The sequence below is a fragment of the Heliconius melpomene genome, chromosome 11, assembly GCF_056956725.1.
Source record: "Heliconius melpomene rosina isolate 202511_hmr_F chromosome 11, ASM5695672v1, whole genome shotgun sequence".
NCBI classification, from domain to species: Eukaryota; Metazoa; Arthropoda; class Insecta; order Lepidoptera; family Nymphalidae; genus Heliconius; species Heliconius melpomene.
This window is the reverse complement of record NC_140399.1, coordinates 7,919,881-7,935,768: the sequence shown is the minus strand read 5'-3', so window position 1 is coordinate 7,935,768 and position 15,888 is coordinate 7,919,881. Positions and strand designations below refer to the sequence as shown.

At 29.5% G+C, this 15,888-nt stretch overlaps 2 protein-coding genes across 3 annotated transcripts; one reads left to right on the top strand and one right to left on the bottom strand.

Moving 5' to 3' along the window:
* Nucleotides 1-19: 19 nt before the first annotated feature.
* On the bottom strand, nt 20-2,041 carry UbcE2M (NEDD8-conjugating enzyme UbcE2M). The gene is made up of 4 exons (XM_085192717.1): nt 1,846-2,041; nt 1,512-1,645; nt 760-927; nt 20-233 (listed from the first exon to the last, which is right to left on the bottom strand). Exons 1-4 carry the CDS (start codon nt 1,952-1,954, stop codon nt 93-95), a joined length of 552 nt encoding a protein of 183 aa, XP_085048843.1. The 5' UTR covers nt 1,955-2,041; the 3' UTR covers nt 20-92.
* Nucleotides 2,042-8,850: 6,809 nt separating this feature from the next.
* LOC146534698 (uncharacterized) lies at nt 8,851-15,397 on the top strand. Of its 2 annotated transcripts, none has more exons than XM_085192922.1 (6): nt 8,851-9,090; nt 9,178-10,522; nt 10,665-10,836; nt 11,290-11,552; nt 12,721-12,904; nt 13,585-15,397. In XM_085192922.1, exons 1-6 carry the CDS (start codon nt 9,022-9,024, stop codon nt 14,690-14,692), a joined length of 3,141 nt encoding a protein of 1,046 aa, XP_085049048.1. In that variant the 5' UTR covers nt 8,851-9,021; the 3' UTR covers nt 14,693-15,397. The 2 variants fall into 2 exon arrangements, with proteins under 2 accessions (XP_085049048.1, XP_085049049.1); XM_085192923.1 differs by having other exon boundaries at nt 9,161-10,522.
* Nucleotides 15,398-15,888: the final 491 nt, after the last annotated feature.

Below are 15,888 nucleotides of genomic sequence, written 5' to 3'. Positions count from 1 at the left end.
CTGGCGATAAAAAAACTCCTTTAGTAATATAAAATGAATGAGATTTATTTATTTATATAGACCATGATGAATTAATTTATAGTAGTGTGTGATCATTTGAGGCACCGTTCAAAGTAGGAAGAGCCGACGTATCCACCGCGCATAGCTCTTTGTACATGTTGCTCAAACACTCGTCGGCTACTTTGAAGTTCATCGGCTGCTTCTTTATTTAAGGGATCTTCGGGGTTCGGTTCCTGGTATTGAGAAAGGTTATAACACCATGTTAATTTAATCAATAACATTATTAATAATTACAAGTTTAAACATCAAAATATAATTCAAAATGGTTTGCAAAATTAATAATAAAATTCAAAATTTTCCTACAACACTTTTTATCTCAATCATCTTACCACTTTGCTTAAGATTTTAAATAGTTATCATAAAAAATCGTAAATAAAGACAAGTTATCTGGAACCGAAAGCAAATGTAAAATGTACTATGTTTAGAAAGTATGTACAATTTAAATAAATATAGTAGTATTTATATAAGTGACACAATTAAAATGATGTACATACATATTTATCAGATATTAATATTATAAAATCCTTAAAGAAACATCTTGGAAATACTTTTGGCTTTTACCAGTGTAGGGATTAATAATGTAGAAGTGAATAAAATTTTATATATTTTCATTTTCTGGGGGAGGGATGAACTCACAATTGTCTCACTTACAGTCACATGCCATCTGACAGTGCAGTGATGGTCTCTTTTTTTACTTACCAAGAATAAATATTGTAATCCATATACTATAGAGTTAACAGTGAGTACAGGTTTCCAGTCTTCTCTGAGAATATTCAAGCAAACATTTCCTTCTAAATCTATATTAGGATGATATACAGCAGTCTCACATTTGACTTTGGGAGGTTCATGAGGATAGTTTGGACCTACCTAAAATCAAGATATATTTGTTAAATTAACATGAGGCAGTTCATTATTGTATAAATTATGTCAGATCATTCATACAAGGCACCTTTTATAATCATTTGATCTATTTAGATATGATAAGAAAAAGTATCTTAAGTGTCATAAATATATTTTTACTATAAAATTGTTTACTTTTTTAAATATATTATTGAAATTGTATAAGAATTTTAATATAGCGGTACCATTATGAATCTACTAGCACTTTGTAAGAAAAATGTAAACATCTAATAATTACATTGTTGTGTATAGAATTAAAATAATGTTTAAGTTTAGGTAATAAATATCAAAAAGAAGAAAGTTATTTATTTGTCATACTTTGCAATAACTAAAAATCAATATTCTTTAGTAATAAATAATAAAAGTTGATGATCAACATGAACATTTTTATGTGTTAACTTGAAATGAACAAAAATATAAATGTAGATGTTTTATTTCAAACATATATAATGTAAACAACATATTATCTGTAATGATTAATCTAAAGTTTTCCAACAAACAAACAACAAATATATAAAAAAACAATTGATAATATTATATTATTATATTACCTTAAAGCTAAAGATAAACCTGCCACCTCTATAAAATCCTTCATCAGGGCATATAATAAGTTTGAAATTTAGTAAATCATCAGGATCTGGGAATTCTGTACTACATGTCTTGGGTAAATTCAATTCATTTAAATCTGAAAAATGTAAAAAAAATATTTTTAATATAAATTGTAGATTGAAATGAAAAATATTATTTCTTTATGTATGAAATACTCGTACTATACGTAATATATATATGTTATTGTATTATTATTACATGTTTAATATTAAAATACATAGATAATTGTATTATTCATTGTTGTACAAATCTTTAATAATTTGAATTGTATATTACCTTTTGTAATCCGCAACTGTGCTGCTGATGCTTTTTTTTGTGAACCACCTGCCCTGGCTGAACCTTCTTCATCTTTTTTTTGTTGCTTTAAAGAAAAAAGTTTAATCATTGTACTAATACGACCCAGAGAAATTAGAAATTGATTTCGCCAAGAATATATTTTGACAGGTAGCTGAAGTTCAATCTGCAGTCATACTCACATCAACTTCAATTTTGACACAGATTAAAAAATATATATTCATTATATTAGTTTCATTTCGTACAATACTTACACTACGGTACTACAGTAAGGTATTTTGACAAGCAAAGCGTGTACAATAGCAATTATGCTTTACAAAAAAGTATTAAGCTTATTCCATAATGTTAAATTATTTGATTTTAATGCATACTGCATTTTTGCTTTCTTTCATAAAACCTTAACGCTTAACGCTGTATCACATAGCAGGTTAGCCAGGCAGATGGGACCTGAAAACCTAGTGTTGGACAAATTGTTCTCATTTTCGATAATAGGCCAAAGAAGCTTAATATAATAGACCAAATATAATATTCTAAATTTAAAATAGAAAAAAAAAATTTTTTTTTCTTAATTACTAGCGAAAATGTGACTGTTCATAAAATAGTAGATTTACTAACGAAAATTATACACTCCGTAATTTCTATTTGCTATATTTAACCGGTATAAATTAATTTAACAAAATATATTTTTTAAAATTATATAAAAATATTCTAGCAAATAAGTGATGAATACTACGCAACGATACATAGAGATTTCTATAGAGAATAATGTTGCTTGCTCGGTGCGGTTTAATCCAGATTAGAGGAAAATATTTTTAAATGGCAGCATTGATCGGTAATCGTTGACAATTGTTGGTGAATCAAGGAACATATACTAGAAGAAGCGTAACTTCCATACAAAAAATTTTGCCAATAGCTTTACACGCTTATACTACTAGCGCCGCATTTTATAGCACCAAACTTTTTCGGAAAAGCGGGAATATTCAAATTCAAAAGCATAATTACTAGTACGCAGTATTGAGGTAATTTTAATTGCAATTAACAATTAAATATTAATAATAAAACATTTGTCTGTACGTAAATCAAAATTACCAATTAATTTTGATTGATCATAATAAACAATCAATTGTGATTTCCGTACAAACAAAATATGTTAAATTGTTAATATTTAATTGTCAATTACAATTAAAATTACCCCAATACTGTAATAAAAATTTATCTATTGTTAAATTATAATGATACTGGTAAGTATATTATTAAAAGAACATAAATATGTAAAAATGTTTTATTTTATATCAAACATTAATTACAAATGGCTGTTTCACATTTCTAATGATTTATTATACACTGAACTGGGAATTCTTCTCGAGGGGTCCTTCAATAGCGGCCTGCAAGTTTATATATAGTTGTATAAAGGAACAATAAGCCGTAATAACCACAGTAATGATTTGGTTAAGTTAATACAAGTTTGCTTAATGAAATCGATTTTTTAAAATAAACTTATAATTTATTCCTTTTCTAAACAAATAAAATCTACACATGTTTTAAAAATACTCACGGGAGAGAATGTGGAGTTATTGCAACAAGACATCCAACTCTTCTGGTGCTATTGTTTCTGCTGGGTTGTCGATCATAGGGGACTTTTCCGCGCCATTGAGGACATCAGCGTGCAGAGCAGAGTGATTTGGTGTTATGTAAAAAAGATACAAATTTAATTAAACATTGAAATATATTATCAACTAACACAACATATTTGAAATTTAGGTTATTAAACATCCAATTTAAAAATAGTCTAAATACTTACTTAACAGTCTAATAACTTAACTGCAGGAAATGCCGTTTCCGCTCTGAAGTTTCCTGCAGCTTCTTCTTGTTCAGATTCTGAAGTGTCCTCTCCCTGGGGTGGTGTCATCTATATCCATTTCTTCTTAACCTATTATGGATTAAATACCAAGTTAATAGAATAATAATTATGTGTGTTGGTTTACGGTAAAGTTTAAAATAATTTGTTTTTTGATTACCTTGCTCTGGAACAGGCTGTTCTTCGGTTTTTTTGATCTCTCGAAGGGGAGTAGCTTTAGCTCCGCCCTACGAATTTAGATTTTTTTATTGTATTTAGTAAAAAGCAAATAAATTTAAAATTGAATATTAACACACATGCATACTTTTTATTTGTTTCTGAAAATTTTTAATTTCCTAACTAAAACTTTCTGTTTGTCATCTTTAATCATTTCTCTATTTTTTAAAGTTATATATCTGTTTAAACATATATGAAATGTACAGTTTTTTATATGCTCTATATTTGTATTTAAATGATCTCTACAATTATAGAGAAAATCAAAGTTAAATTGATTAAGAGATAGTAACATGTTCTTTTTTAGATGTGGTTTCCATGCTGATACATTTAAATATTTATTTATAATTGTAGCTAAAGCTTGAACACTTATTACAAAATTTTCGTTGACATAATTTAAAGAGGTTGAGGTGTTAAGGTTAGTTTCATATTCTTTAAGGCCTGTAAATATATGAATGGCATTTTCAGAAACTGTAAGCAAAGCATTTTTACAATGTACAGAGTTCTTATTCTTTAGTTTTTTAAAAATGAAGCCACAAACATATGCACAAGCTTGAGACTCTGGTGTCACCTTCTCTACTTCGTCAACTGCTCCAGCTGCCACCTTTCCAAAATCAATGTCATACTCAATGTCAGTCATATCATCAAATTTTTCTATGATAGATTCTTCTTCTGTAAGAAAACTAATTAAATTGTCAGCAATTTGAGCAGTATCATTTTCGCAATTTGTCTTTTGTCCTGAATGTCGCAAGTTGCTGACAATAGCCGTTTTTATCCCTGCAATAAATTGTTGTATCGTCGGATTTGTATTTGACCCACAGTTATACCTGACGCATCCAAAGAAATTTTCTAAGGGATCTTGATTTAAACGACGGGTGGAAAGCTTATTAACATTATTTTTTTTAAGAATATCATACAGTTTTTCAATTGCGTTAAGTGTGTGTATCCAGCCTTCTTGGGAAGGAGGCATGGTACGATTGTTAAGAAATTTCATTGAAGAAATAAATTTCCTCATTTCAAAAAATAAAGCTAAATGAAGGCTTGTTTTGGTCATAATAGTTGAATATTTTTTTCCTCGTCGCAAGCCCGGGGTGTCAGCATTAACACTATCAAATAAATTATCAAAATTTTTTAATAATGTTGCTGTAGCGTGAGCTTCAGAGGGAAGCTCATCTGCAATAAAAAAAATCATATTAAAATTAGTATTGCTGCATGTTATATAATAATATTCGTTATTGCATTTAACATAAAAAAATACATTTACACAACAGAAACATACACATAAATAAATACATACAATTAAACATAAATATTACATATATATATCTATGCATACACATTTTTACATTTACATATACCATAAAAGCATAACCTAAATATAATATGAAGGATATATAGTTATTTTTGTTTTAGATATTTTTTTATAATTTTTTGCTATTTTTTTATATTATATATTAAATTTATATAATAAGAAATAAATTATTTAATGAACTAATTACAATTATATTATATTTCTTTCCTTAATATTTCCTATATATAGAGGGTAGCTCTCTTTTCTATACTAGAATAAATATTAGAGACATGTGTAATAAATAATTGTTATATGGATGTACCATGGTTGTTTCTCAATAGATAATGAGAATACTCACTGGATGCAATTTTTGCCAAAATCCCAGCAGCAACAGAGTGGCTAAATATTTGTGCAGCAAGTTTTACCCTCATCTGCTGTTTTAAATTTGGATGTAAATGATTTTCGGTCAGAGCAGGAGCAAAGACAAAGTTAGCATTATTTTTGTCTAATTTATAAAATGCCTCAATGTGACTCCATTTTGCAACACCTTTAACAAAACATTTTTTATATATAATAAATTAAAAATGCTTATTCCATAAAATGTGCTACAATGTACAGGCTATATAAATGGTCTGGGAGAGCAGTTTGCAATACACTTGATAAATGTGACAATTAACTACAAAAAAAACTATTTTAAACAGTATAATTATAGAGTGGATAAAAACAACAAAACTATAATCTAAAAAATAATACTGAAATCTATTATAAGTAAGCAAAATAAAAATAATGTGCTTACCCTTTACAGGGTTTTCATTATTTTGAATATCAGTACTGCACTCAATATCATGCTTCATGAACAAATTTCTTGTACATTTAAGCAAATGTGGTGGATCTAAAATTGATACAATTTCTCGTCCATACAAAGTAAAGAATGGCTCCTGTGTTGTAGCTCCTAATGTTTTAAGAACTTTTAAATTAACTGTGGATAAGTCACACACTGTTGCAACTACATTCACGTGTGCATCGAAGCATTCTTTCAGCACCTGAAAAAAAAAAGTTTAACACTAGTGAAGTCAAAAAAATTAAATTAATCTTTTAAAATAGTTAATAAATTTACCTCTTTTAAAATCACAGTCAACCTATCTGCATTTAAAGTGTTTGAAAAATAAAAAGATATAGGCTGCTTCCATTTTCTTTTAATTCCAGAAAGCATAAATACAAGGGCTTTAGTAGCAACTCCATTACTTTTGCCATGGTGACCGTGGTCTTGAAAGCCCTGAACTTCATCTTGTTGAGAATTATAATACAGATGTTTTTTAATGAACATTTCATCAAATGACAAAATACAAATGTTGTTCTCATCACTATAGTTTTGAGCCATTTTTTTTAAAGCAGAAAATATGTGTCCATTTATTCCTGGTTTCAAGGGCAATCTATTCAGAAGTTTATTCAGACTACTTTGGCATGGCAGAGCAAAAATTCTTCTTAAAAGTCTATAACACGCTGGTGATCGTTTATAAATAACCAAAGCCATGATTTTTTGGTTTAGAGAATATCTTCTACCTCTCGGTTTTTTTGGCCAATTTTTTATTTGACTTTGCAATAATATGGCAAAACTATGACTCATATTTAAATTGCACAGCTTCTGCACATTTTCTTCTTCTGTTAATGTTTTTATAACATTTTTAATTTTCTTACTTTTTAATGTTTTCCTTAATCTCATAATTTCTTTTATTCTCTTTTGGAACATATTGTATAGTTTCAATTCTTTGGGGCTCATGTCACTAATTTTACTCACGGTCGAGGATCTGAGCATTCCTTTCCTTTTTTTAGGAGAAGAGTGGGGAAGTAAATGTGTTTCTATTGATTTTGGGGTTACCGCTGCATAATCATCATTCTGAAACACAAACAGTTTTGTATACTTTTACCAAAAAAATAATATATGTATATAAATAATAAAATACTTAATAAAATACATTTACTTTTGTTGTTGGTTTAGGTGTAGTTATAATTTCTCCGGGTTGTTGAAGAAAATAATTTGTTGTAATTTGCGCATTGAGCTCATTCACATTTTCAATTTGTGTCAAAGGAATTCTAGAGGTTGAAGGCTTCTGATCCATCATTTTATTTGTCTGATTGTCAATCTGCAAAAATATAGACAACATAAAGTCTAATTAGTTAAAAAAGTTACAGAATGGCTAACAATATATTATTTAGTTGCAATAAAAAACTAAACCTGATATTTTTTTTCATTCATAGGTAAATCATGCTGCTCAACTAAGGTTGGCACAGCATACGTGATCAGTCTTCGCACATAGGACTTTATTGGAATTATATATAGATTGTAATGATTCTATACAAATAAAATCTTTATTAGGCCAACAAAATTTGGCCCAAGCTTGTGCTCTGAAAATATAAAATAAATTTATTGATCTTTTTTTTTAATAAATAAAAAATCAAACAGTACTTAGAATCATCTATATATATAAAAGGACTTGTCCTCACTGACTGAGGGAAGACGCGCCGCACAGCCGTAACCGCTGTGCGTAGAAACGTGAAATTTGGACAGATGTTTACTTTCGTAATCTGGACATCCACTAAGCGATTTTGAAAACTTTTAACCCTAAAGGGATGAAATTTGAAATTTAGACTCTCAAAAATATTTCATTGAGCACATGTTTCGTGGTTTATTAGAATTCACTTCGTCACGTACACTTAATTTTCACTTAAAAACTGGGTGTGGCACAACAGCCGCCATTATATATTTTGCTTTGCTAATTTTTAATTTCACGAATAAAGTAAAGTATTATTAATAAGATATATCAATTCAATGTTTGAGATATCATCACTTACTTGGCAATATTATATATTCCAGGTTTTGGAAACCTATAAAAGGAAAAGGCCAAATCTTCAGACCGTGTTTTACCACACTTAGCACATCTTCTATGGAGGTTTTTAGCCATTTTAATAGATAAACTTAAAGTAAATATATAAAAGAAATAAATAAACTTAAATATAAAGAAGGTCAGAATACAGCAAATTTACAAAATATGCGGAAAGAATAACAGACTCCATCAACACATAAATTGTAATAAAATTTAATTTAGCCACCGCTATAGTTAAGTCCCGGATAATATTGTTGCCATTGACAAAAGTCAAATATAACAAAATAAACAAATAAGTAACATATGGAATTAATATTATAAAAATCCCATTTCTTGTACAATTCTTTTTGTCTAATATTCTTCAGCAGATAATTTTATTAAATTCATTATAGTTACGCAAATATGTATTTTTAATTCCACTTTAACAAAACACTAAGTACAATATTGCAGCATTGTAATATGTCTATTATATCTAGAAATTTTGGTAAAATATATATTTTTGTATAAAATATACAAATTATGGTTGGTACACAAAATTAAAATAGTAATGTGATTGTGAAAGCAAGTTTGAATCTTGTAACATAGAAGTAGCTTGGGAGGGTCACGCCTAAACGTAACGTGGAATGAATTAATTAATAATAATAATAATTCATAATTTTAGCACCAAACACACACAGCCAAAGAATATCTATGTGTGCAGGCAAAACTTTTTATATGGGAGTCGACAGACCCTGTGGTGAATTTTTGACGAATTGCGGCTCGATGATGCTTAAACAGTTGTAGTAGCTTATTTTGGGACATCCTTTCTTAATATTATGATTGTTTATGAATTATATAGTGATAGTGCTCTGTTAACAATACTTTAAAATTATTTATTGCTTAGTGAGACAAAGCAATATTTAGTTTCTAAAATGTCTAAAAACGAGGATGTAATAGAATTAGACTCTTCTGATGAAGAAGCTAAACCTACGCCAAAGAAAGTGAGTAAATAATATTAACGTTATTTCAATTTCTTTGATATTATATACTTTTAGAATACTTCTTATATAGACTTTCAATTATTTCAGAGAAAACTACCTAACGCTATGGTTGTTATACCGGGTCAACGTCCTTTAAAATTTGTAAGATCAAATTCAACCATAATTCAAAAGGCAGTGAATCCTGCAAATACTGCACCTTTATTAAAAAAACCAATTACGTTTCGAAATATCAACAATAACTGTAATGCTCCTATTTTAAAAAAGATGAACAGTACACCAACTCCTGCTCCTGTCATTCAAAGTGTTCAAAATAATATAAAAATGCCAGTGGCACCACAAATGTTGGCATTAAACCCACTAGGATACATTAAAAGTTTAACTAAGCAAATAACAGTTAAAAAAATGCCAACAGTTAATAAAAAACCTAGAAGTTCAACTAATACATTACAAGGCTCCAAACTACTAACTAATCTACCACCAGGTCTAACTATAAAACCTGTGTCTCAACCTAGTGTGTCTGGTACAAAGAGAGAAATAAACATCTTTAAACCAAAAAAGCCAGAAGTATCATCTGTGGAAATTGATGAGGAAGAATCATTTCATTTGTCTTCTGGTAGTCCTAATTGGTACTTGAGACCAGAAGATCAAGGATATAATATGCAAAAATCTTATGAAGATACAGATGTATTAATGGGTAATAATACAGATTTTTCGATGGAAAAGCAAAACAATAAGGAACCAGATACTAAAGAATATGTAGAAATTGTAATAGAAGACAGTCCGGTTAAACCTCACAATGAGACAGGTAAAGAATTAGCTATTATAATTGAAGATAGTCCAGTAAAACTTATTAAAAGCAAGGCGAAAGATATTGAAAATGACAGTGAAAAATTTGATAAAACGCCTTTAAGTAAAAAAAAGCTGCAGTATCCAAAAGAAACAAATGTAGAGAAACAAGTTGTGGAAATTGAAATTGATATGTGCGAATCAAATTTTAATTGCAATGATTCTAATGAGCCTAGTTGTCAAAATTTAAAAGATATAGAGAGTGGAAAAAGTGAAAAAAACAATGATGAATCATTAATGACAGATATAAGTGAAGTGAGAGTTCAAAAAGAAAGTAATGAAGAGTTAAAAAAAGTGTGTGATGAATTTCATCCAGAATACCAAAAATTTATAGATTTATGTTTTCAACTAGAAAACTCATCTGACATGAACAAAATAGTTGATAAGAAAATTAAAGCATATTACAAACAATGCCCAAAAGAATACATAGAATCTGAAGAATTTATTGATATGGTTTCTAGTAAAGTGACATCAATGAAGGCTAGCCCGGAAAAAATGTATTTGTATATAAAAGATATAGTAGATGAACTAAATTTGCAAAGAAAGATGAATAAAGTTATTATTGAGAAAGAAAAACTTGACAAAGGTAAATAACTTTTATTTAAGTTTTGCCGTATGTCACATGTAACAAGGTAGACAGAGTATTATTCGTGAATCATTGAGTGGTGAAACTCAAAACAGCTTTTTCCTTTTTTATGAAAGCCATAATCTTTTTTTTGTTATTGTAGCAACCAACAGTGAAGAAGATATTGATGAGTTTTCTAATGATTACAAAAGGCAGAGACAAATAAGAAAACTAGAGAAAACAGTAAAAAAATTACACAGAGCAATTCAAAAACTAGAGGAACAAGAAATTGATTTTGAAGATGATGAAGATTCTGTTTACCTATTAACTGAGAGGTAATTTTTATTAGATTCAGAATAAGAATAACAAATGTTGAATGACAGAACTTAACACCACAGTTTGTGTTGTTACCAAAGCAAGGAAATGAAAATAATATTTTTTTCAATTTAAAAACAGAACGTTATTGTTTTGTTGTGCAGTTGCTAAAAGAAATACTTACTATACTTTTTAAAATTAAGCTGTACATTCTTTTATATGCTTGTTACAACTTTTGCTAATAATAAAAATATGTAGCATATAAGAATTTAATTTAATTTTAATTTAACCAAACATATAAGATTTTCGACATAGCTTGATGAGACAGATGTATGGCTTAGTGGTCAGAGAGCTAGATGGTTTTCAAAAACCATGAGTCCTAAGTGTGGAATAGCACTTTAAAAATTGATAGAAAAATGGTTTTAATCATACCAGTTCATCAAATAACATTTTAACATTCTGACACTTTGCAGGTATAAAGAGAGATTAGTGAAAGTGTATGAGAAACTATGTCAAGTAACTAATACTAAAATGCCGTCTGAGCCTCGGATTCATTTAGAGGCCAGACCAGGCCAGCCTTCAGGGCCTGCCAGAAAACTGGAGGCTTGGATAAATAAGAAAGTGCCCATAGGTACCCCGCTACCGTTCCCTGACTTCCATGATGTGATCCGGTGCGTGCGTGACGCTAACAAAGATGATAGACTCGGCTGGAGCGAAATGGAGATCATGGATGAAGGTGATATTATACTTCTTAAATTAAACCTTTTAATCAGATTAATGTGTATTTCGTAATTTTTGGAAATCAAATGTTTTGAATACTTTATTTTTTTTCTTTTATTGTTTTATTATAATATGTAATAAGTTTATAATATCTAACTGATTAATGAAGTGATAGATTCAAATGTCTAAAACGTCATTACAACAACAACAACAATGTGACTGTAAAGTCGACTGGATGTAGGTTTCATCCTTACTCGAGAAAATTACTACTACTATTTAAATTTATATTTTCATTTCAAGAAAAAGGCGTTGAGTTTCGCGACTCAGCACGCAATGCCTGCGAAATTTGGCGGAAAGTGGAGAACGCAGTGTTTTAAGTCTAGTCTACATACCCTGCTGTGAGCAAGATACAATGTGAAGCCGATTTTCTTTTATTTAATATTAGTAAAATGCTAACAATTCCAGAGTTAAAAATCCTGTTTTTCCCCGAGACAAAATCAGGCAACGCTGGTCACAGCCCACTAGTGGCTAACACTAATATGGCTACCATCGCACACTTCTTGGTTTAAGAGGCAATTTGAAAACACACGAAAAGATAATAAGTATTTATTGCACATTTGAGAAGATACAATACATAAGAAGATCAGCGAAATGCTTATGTTTTATTATTTTATTTTCTTTTTTTGCAGCTTCAATGCTGTATCCTCCATATAGTAGGGTAGGCAGAGGGAACCTAGTGTTAAAATTGAAATAGAGGAATTCAGTATTTTCATTTTCTCACTTTGGTAACAAGAAAAAGTGGGGCGACACGTGGCCGCCAAGTATTTGGGCGTCGAACATAATGCCTTAAAACTATGCTCACAATCAAAAAATATATATCAATGTCCGTGTTTTATATTAAAAAATAGATATGACTTTAAGGCACAATAATTAGGATATAGGAATATAAAGTTTTTATTAACTAAATGTGTAAAAAAAAAAATCAGCTTCACGTTGTAACCCGTACACAGCAGGGCAGAGGGAACAGTTATAAGAAACTCCGTTCCCTACTTTCCGCTACATTTTTCGTACACCACCACGTACTGGGCCACGAGCCTACGGCCTAGTACCAAGTATGAAAACTTTACGATTTGATCATTTTTTTATCAACACAAAGACACTAAAATGAAATTTGTGTTTTTCAGCTCGAGACCTATTTACAAGATGTGGTAGAAAGCTACAAAGACGCCGCCAAGAAAATGAATGGAGGATCGCGTCCTCAAGAGTGGCACATCACGCTGATCCTGCTGAAAATAGCGCTGATTTGCGGAAGAAGTTTGAAGAAAATAAAAAAGCAGCTGTCTCAAAGGAAACTGAACTGCTCAATAAGTAATAAAGAGTTTTAATATGCTTGTATTAGCTTTAGGTGTATGTATTATGTATGTATGTTTGTAACGGTAACTTTGAACGTGATTTTGACGGACTTTGAAACGTCGGATTAATTTGAAAAGAATGATGTCAATGTGAAAAAACCGGTCAAGTGTAAGGATATACAATACTATTTAAAGAATAATAAAATAGCTTTTGTTAAAAATAACAACTAAAAAGTATTTTTTAAAATTAGAATTAAGAATAATATAAAGCTGTAGAGGCCAGTCGTAGCACAGCAGCAGAAGTGTGCGACTGTAAACGCGACTAGTGGATTTAATTCTCATTCGAGGAAATGAAATATTTATTTAAATTTATATTTTCATTTCTTGGCTCTAGTGTTGAGGCAAAGCGCGACATTACTGGTGTTGAGTTGAGACGTAAAGAAATATTCAGATTTTATAAAATAACGAAAGTCTGGCTTGCTTTAGCTCTGGGTCATTATTTAATCAATCTTTAAGAGTCTTAAAATAATAATGGTCTAGTCGTCTCCATGGACTGTTTCCAAGAAAAGCAGGATGAAGTTCCGCTATGGCTCGAATTTTGTCTAGAAATTTTTAAAAATTGTAAATTTTCTTAACTTATCATAGCATTTTCGGTATTATTATATTTGGTATAATTATTTAAATTAAAATTTTTAGGTTTGTTGACAAACAGAATCAAATGAAACTGGAAGCTGTGGAGATTGGTGACAAAGAAGCTGATGAGTCGCCTGTTGAAAGCGGAGAAGACGATGATATGACAGAGCACAGTAGTTCGCTGGACGACAAACAAAAGAGGAAGCATACACTGAAAAAATTGATAGAAGAAAAGACCAAGAAGAATGAGAAAAAGAAAAATAACTCACAGGACATAGAAGATATTCAAACTATAAATGAAACTAAAGAAACAGATAGCAAAATCGTTGAATCAAATGCTAAAGAGAATAACGATGAATCAGAAAATATGGAAGTTAACAAATCGGTAGAAGAAAAGCACGAAGAAAAAGAAACTGAATCTGACAAGGATGATAATATAAGACACAGTGACGATGGCACCATCGCTTCCGGAGTAGACGAACTTAATTTATTAGAAAAATTATATTCTGAAAACGAAATTAATTCTTCACAAGAATCCTCCGACTCTGATGCATCTGTTATAACATTAGACACCATTGAGTTAGACACTGACACCGAAAACAGTCAGTCACAGCCTATTGACGTTATCAGCATTGAAAATTCAAGCTACTCGGAAAATGAATCTTCTGTAGATTGTCATGACCAAGACTCAATTAAAAATAACACAGAAAAAACAAATAAAGAAGTAGTCGAAAATATTCTTCTGGCATCATCTGATGACGAGGAAACGTCATGCGCTGTAGAAAATAATGTTGACTGTATAAATTTAAGGGACGACAATATATCCATAACGGAAAATACACTAGATGAGGAGAGTATTGAGAAAGGAAATGCTGATAGTGCGTTTGAGAACAATGCTAAACAGATAAGTGAAACCAATGTTAACAATGATAGTGATATTGCAAACTGTGAGGAAAACAGTGCGGAGTCAGTAACATGTTTGGATAACAGTGGCGTCAATAATGATGTACAGAATATTCCAGATGTGAAAAGTGTTGATTCTGAAATGAATGAAGAAAAAGTGAAATCTGATTGCATTGATAGTGCAATTTTAAATGAAGCTAGTTTAAATAATGAGAATAATGGTAAGGAAAATGAAAGCAACAACCAAAACGCAAATGTTTCTTGTTAAAATAATATAACACTGTTACAGTAAATTATAATTTTTATATCTCAAACCTAGCTTGCTACATTGTTTTGCTGGTTTGTGTTATTTATATTGCCTACTTTAAATTATATTGTATTTAAAATTTACATTTATAATGATTTATTTAAATTATTTTAACTGTTGTATGTATATATAATATTGTATTATTACTTCCTAATTAATAATATATTTAATAGTGTGTCTTGTTTGAATTGTAAGTTAGTAAATATAAAATCTGATAATGATAATATTAAATCTCAACATTGTCATAGGTGGTATATATATGTAAATAATATTCATATTAAAAGAATAATAATATTAAGATTATAAAAATTAAAAATAGTTGTAAAATATTGTAAAACTCACAGATTTACAATATTTTTGGTCATCCAGTGTATGTTATTCTTAATTAATATCAGATTATCTAAACCTAATTAGATTTATACGATTATTTTTGAAGATTTTGTTTAATGGAAGTTTTTTTAAGTTTTTTTACAGTTACAGAAATAATATTGAACAATTTAGTAAATTTGTTCTAATTAGAAACAACTACAAAAATAAAGATCATAAGGCTAAGAATGATCACATGAAAACATTAATATTATGACAAATAGTTTATAAATATTGTCATATAAAATAAACAATTTATACAATATTTCAAATTAAAAATAAAAAATTAATTCAATGAAATTTTCGTGATTTATTTGAACTTTTATGTTTTTTTTTAAAACTTTATCAGCTTAACATTTAAGAAAAAGTGGCTGTGATGATGTAAGGGTTGTGAGTTCGATCCCCACTAGAGGAAATAGCGTCGCTGAGTTCCACCACTCAACATGTAAGGCCTCAAAAATTCGGCGGAAAATGGGGAACGGAGTGTCTTAACACTGTGTTCCCTCTGCCTATCCTGCTGTGTGCGCGATACAGCGGGACGCTGATTTTTTTAAAAGATATTGCCGTTTTAAAGAATGTGTTCGAGAAATTTTCTGTAAATAACATATTAAATTAGCTAAAACTAAACTTTTAATATAGGCCTAGATATTGTTTTTAAAATTATATTAGAAATGCATATTATTATATTAATAATTATGGAGTTCAAGCGGTCACTAGTTTATACATATAATAGCATTTCACCTTGGCTCACATTCTTATTTACCGTATTTAGTAGTCTGCAATATTACAGC

Bases quoted from the DNA above. Each gene is read 5' to 3' on its own strand.
- UbcE2M (XM_085192717.1), bottom strand. From the start codon at position 1,954: ATGATTAAACTTTTTTCTTTAAAGCAACAAAAAAAAGATGAAGAAGGT. The intron at 928-1,511 runs GTAATATAATAA...TCTTGATTTTAG, and splicing joins GGTTTATCTTTAGCTTTAAG to GTAGGTCCAAACTATCCTCA. The intron at 234-759 runs GTAAGTAAAAAA...TCTCAATACCAG, and splicing joins GATTACAATATTTATTCTTG to GAACCGAACCCCGAAGATCC.
- LOC146534698 (XM_085192922.1), top strand. From the start codon at position 9,022: ATGTCTAAAAACGAGGATGTAATAGAATTAGACTCTTCTGATGAAGAA. The intron at 9,091-9,177 runs GTGAGTAAATAA...CAATTATTTCAG, and splicing joins CTAAACCTACGCCAAAGAAA to AGAAAACTACCTAACGCTAT. The intron at 11,553-12,720 runs GTGATATTATAC...TGTGTTTTTCAG, and splicing joins AATGGAGATCATGGATGAAG to CTCGAGACCTATTTACAAGA.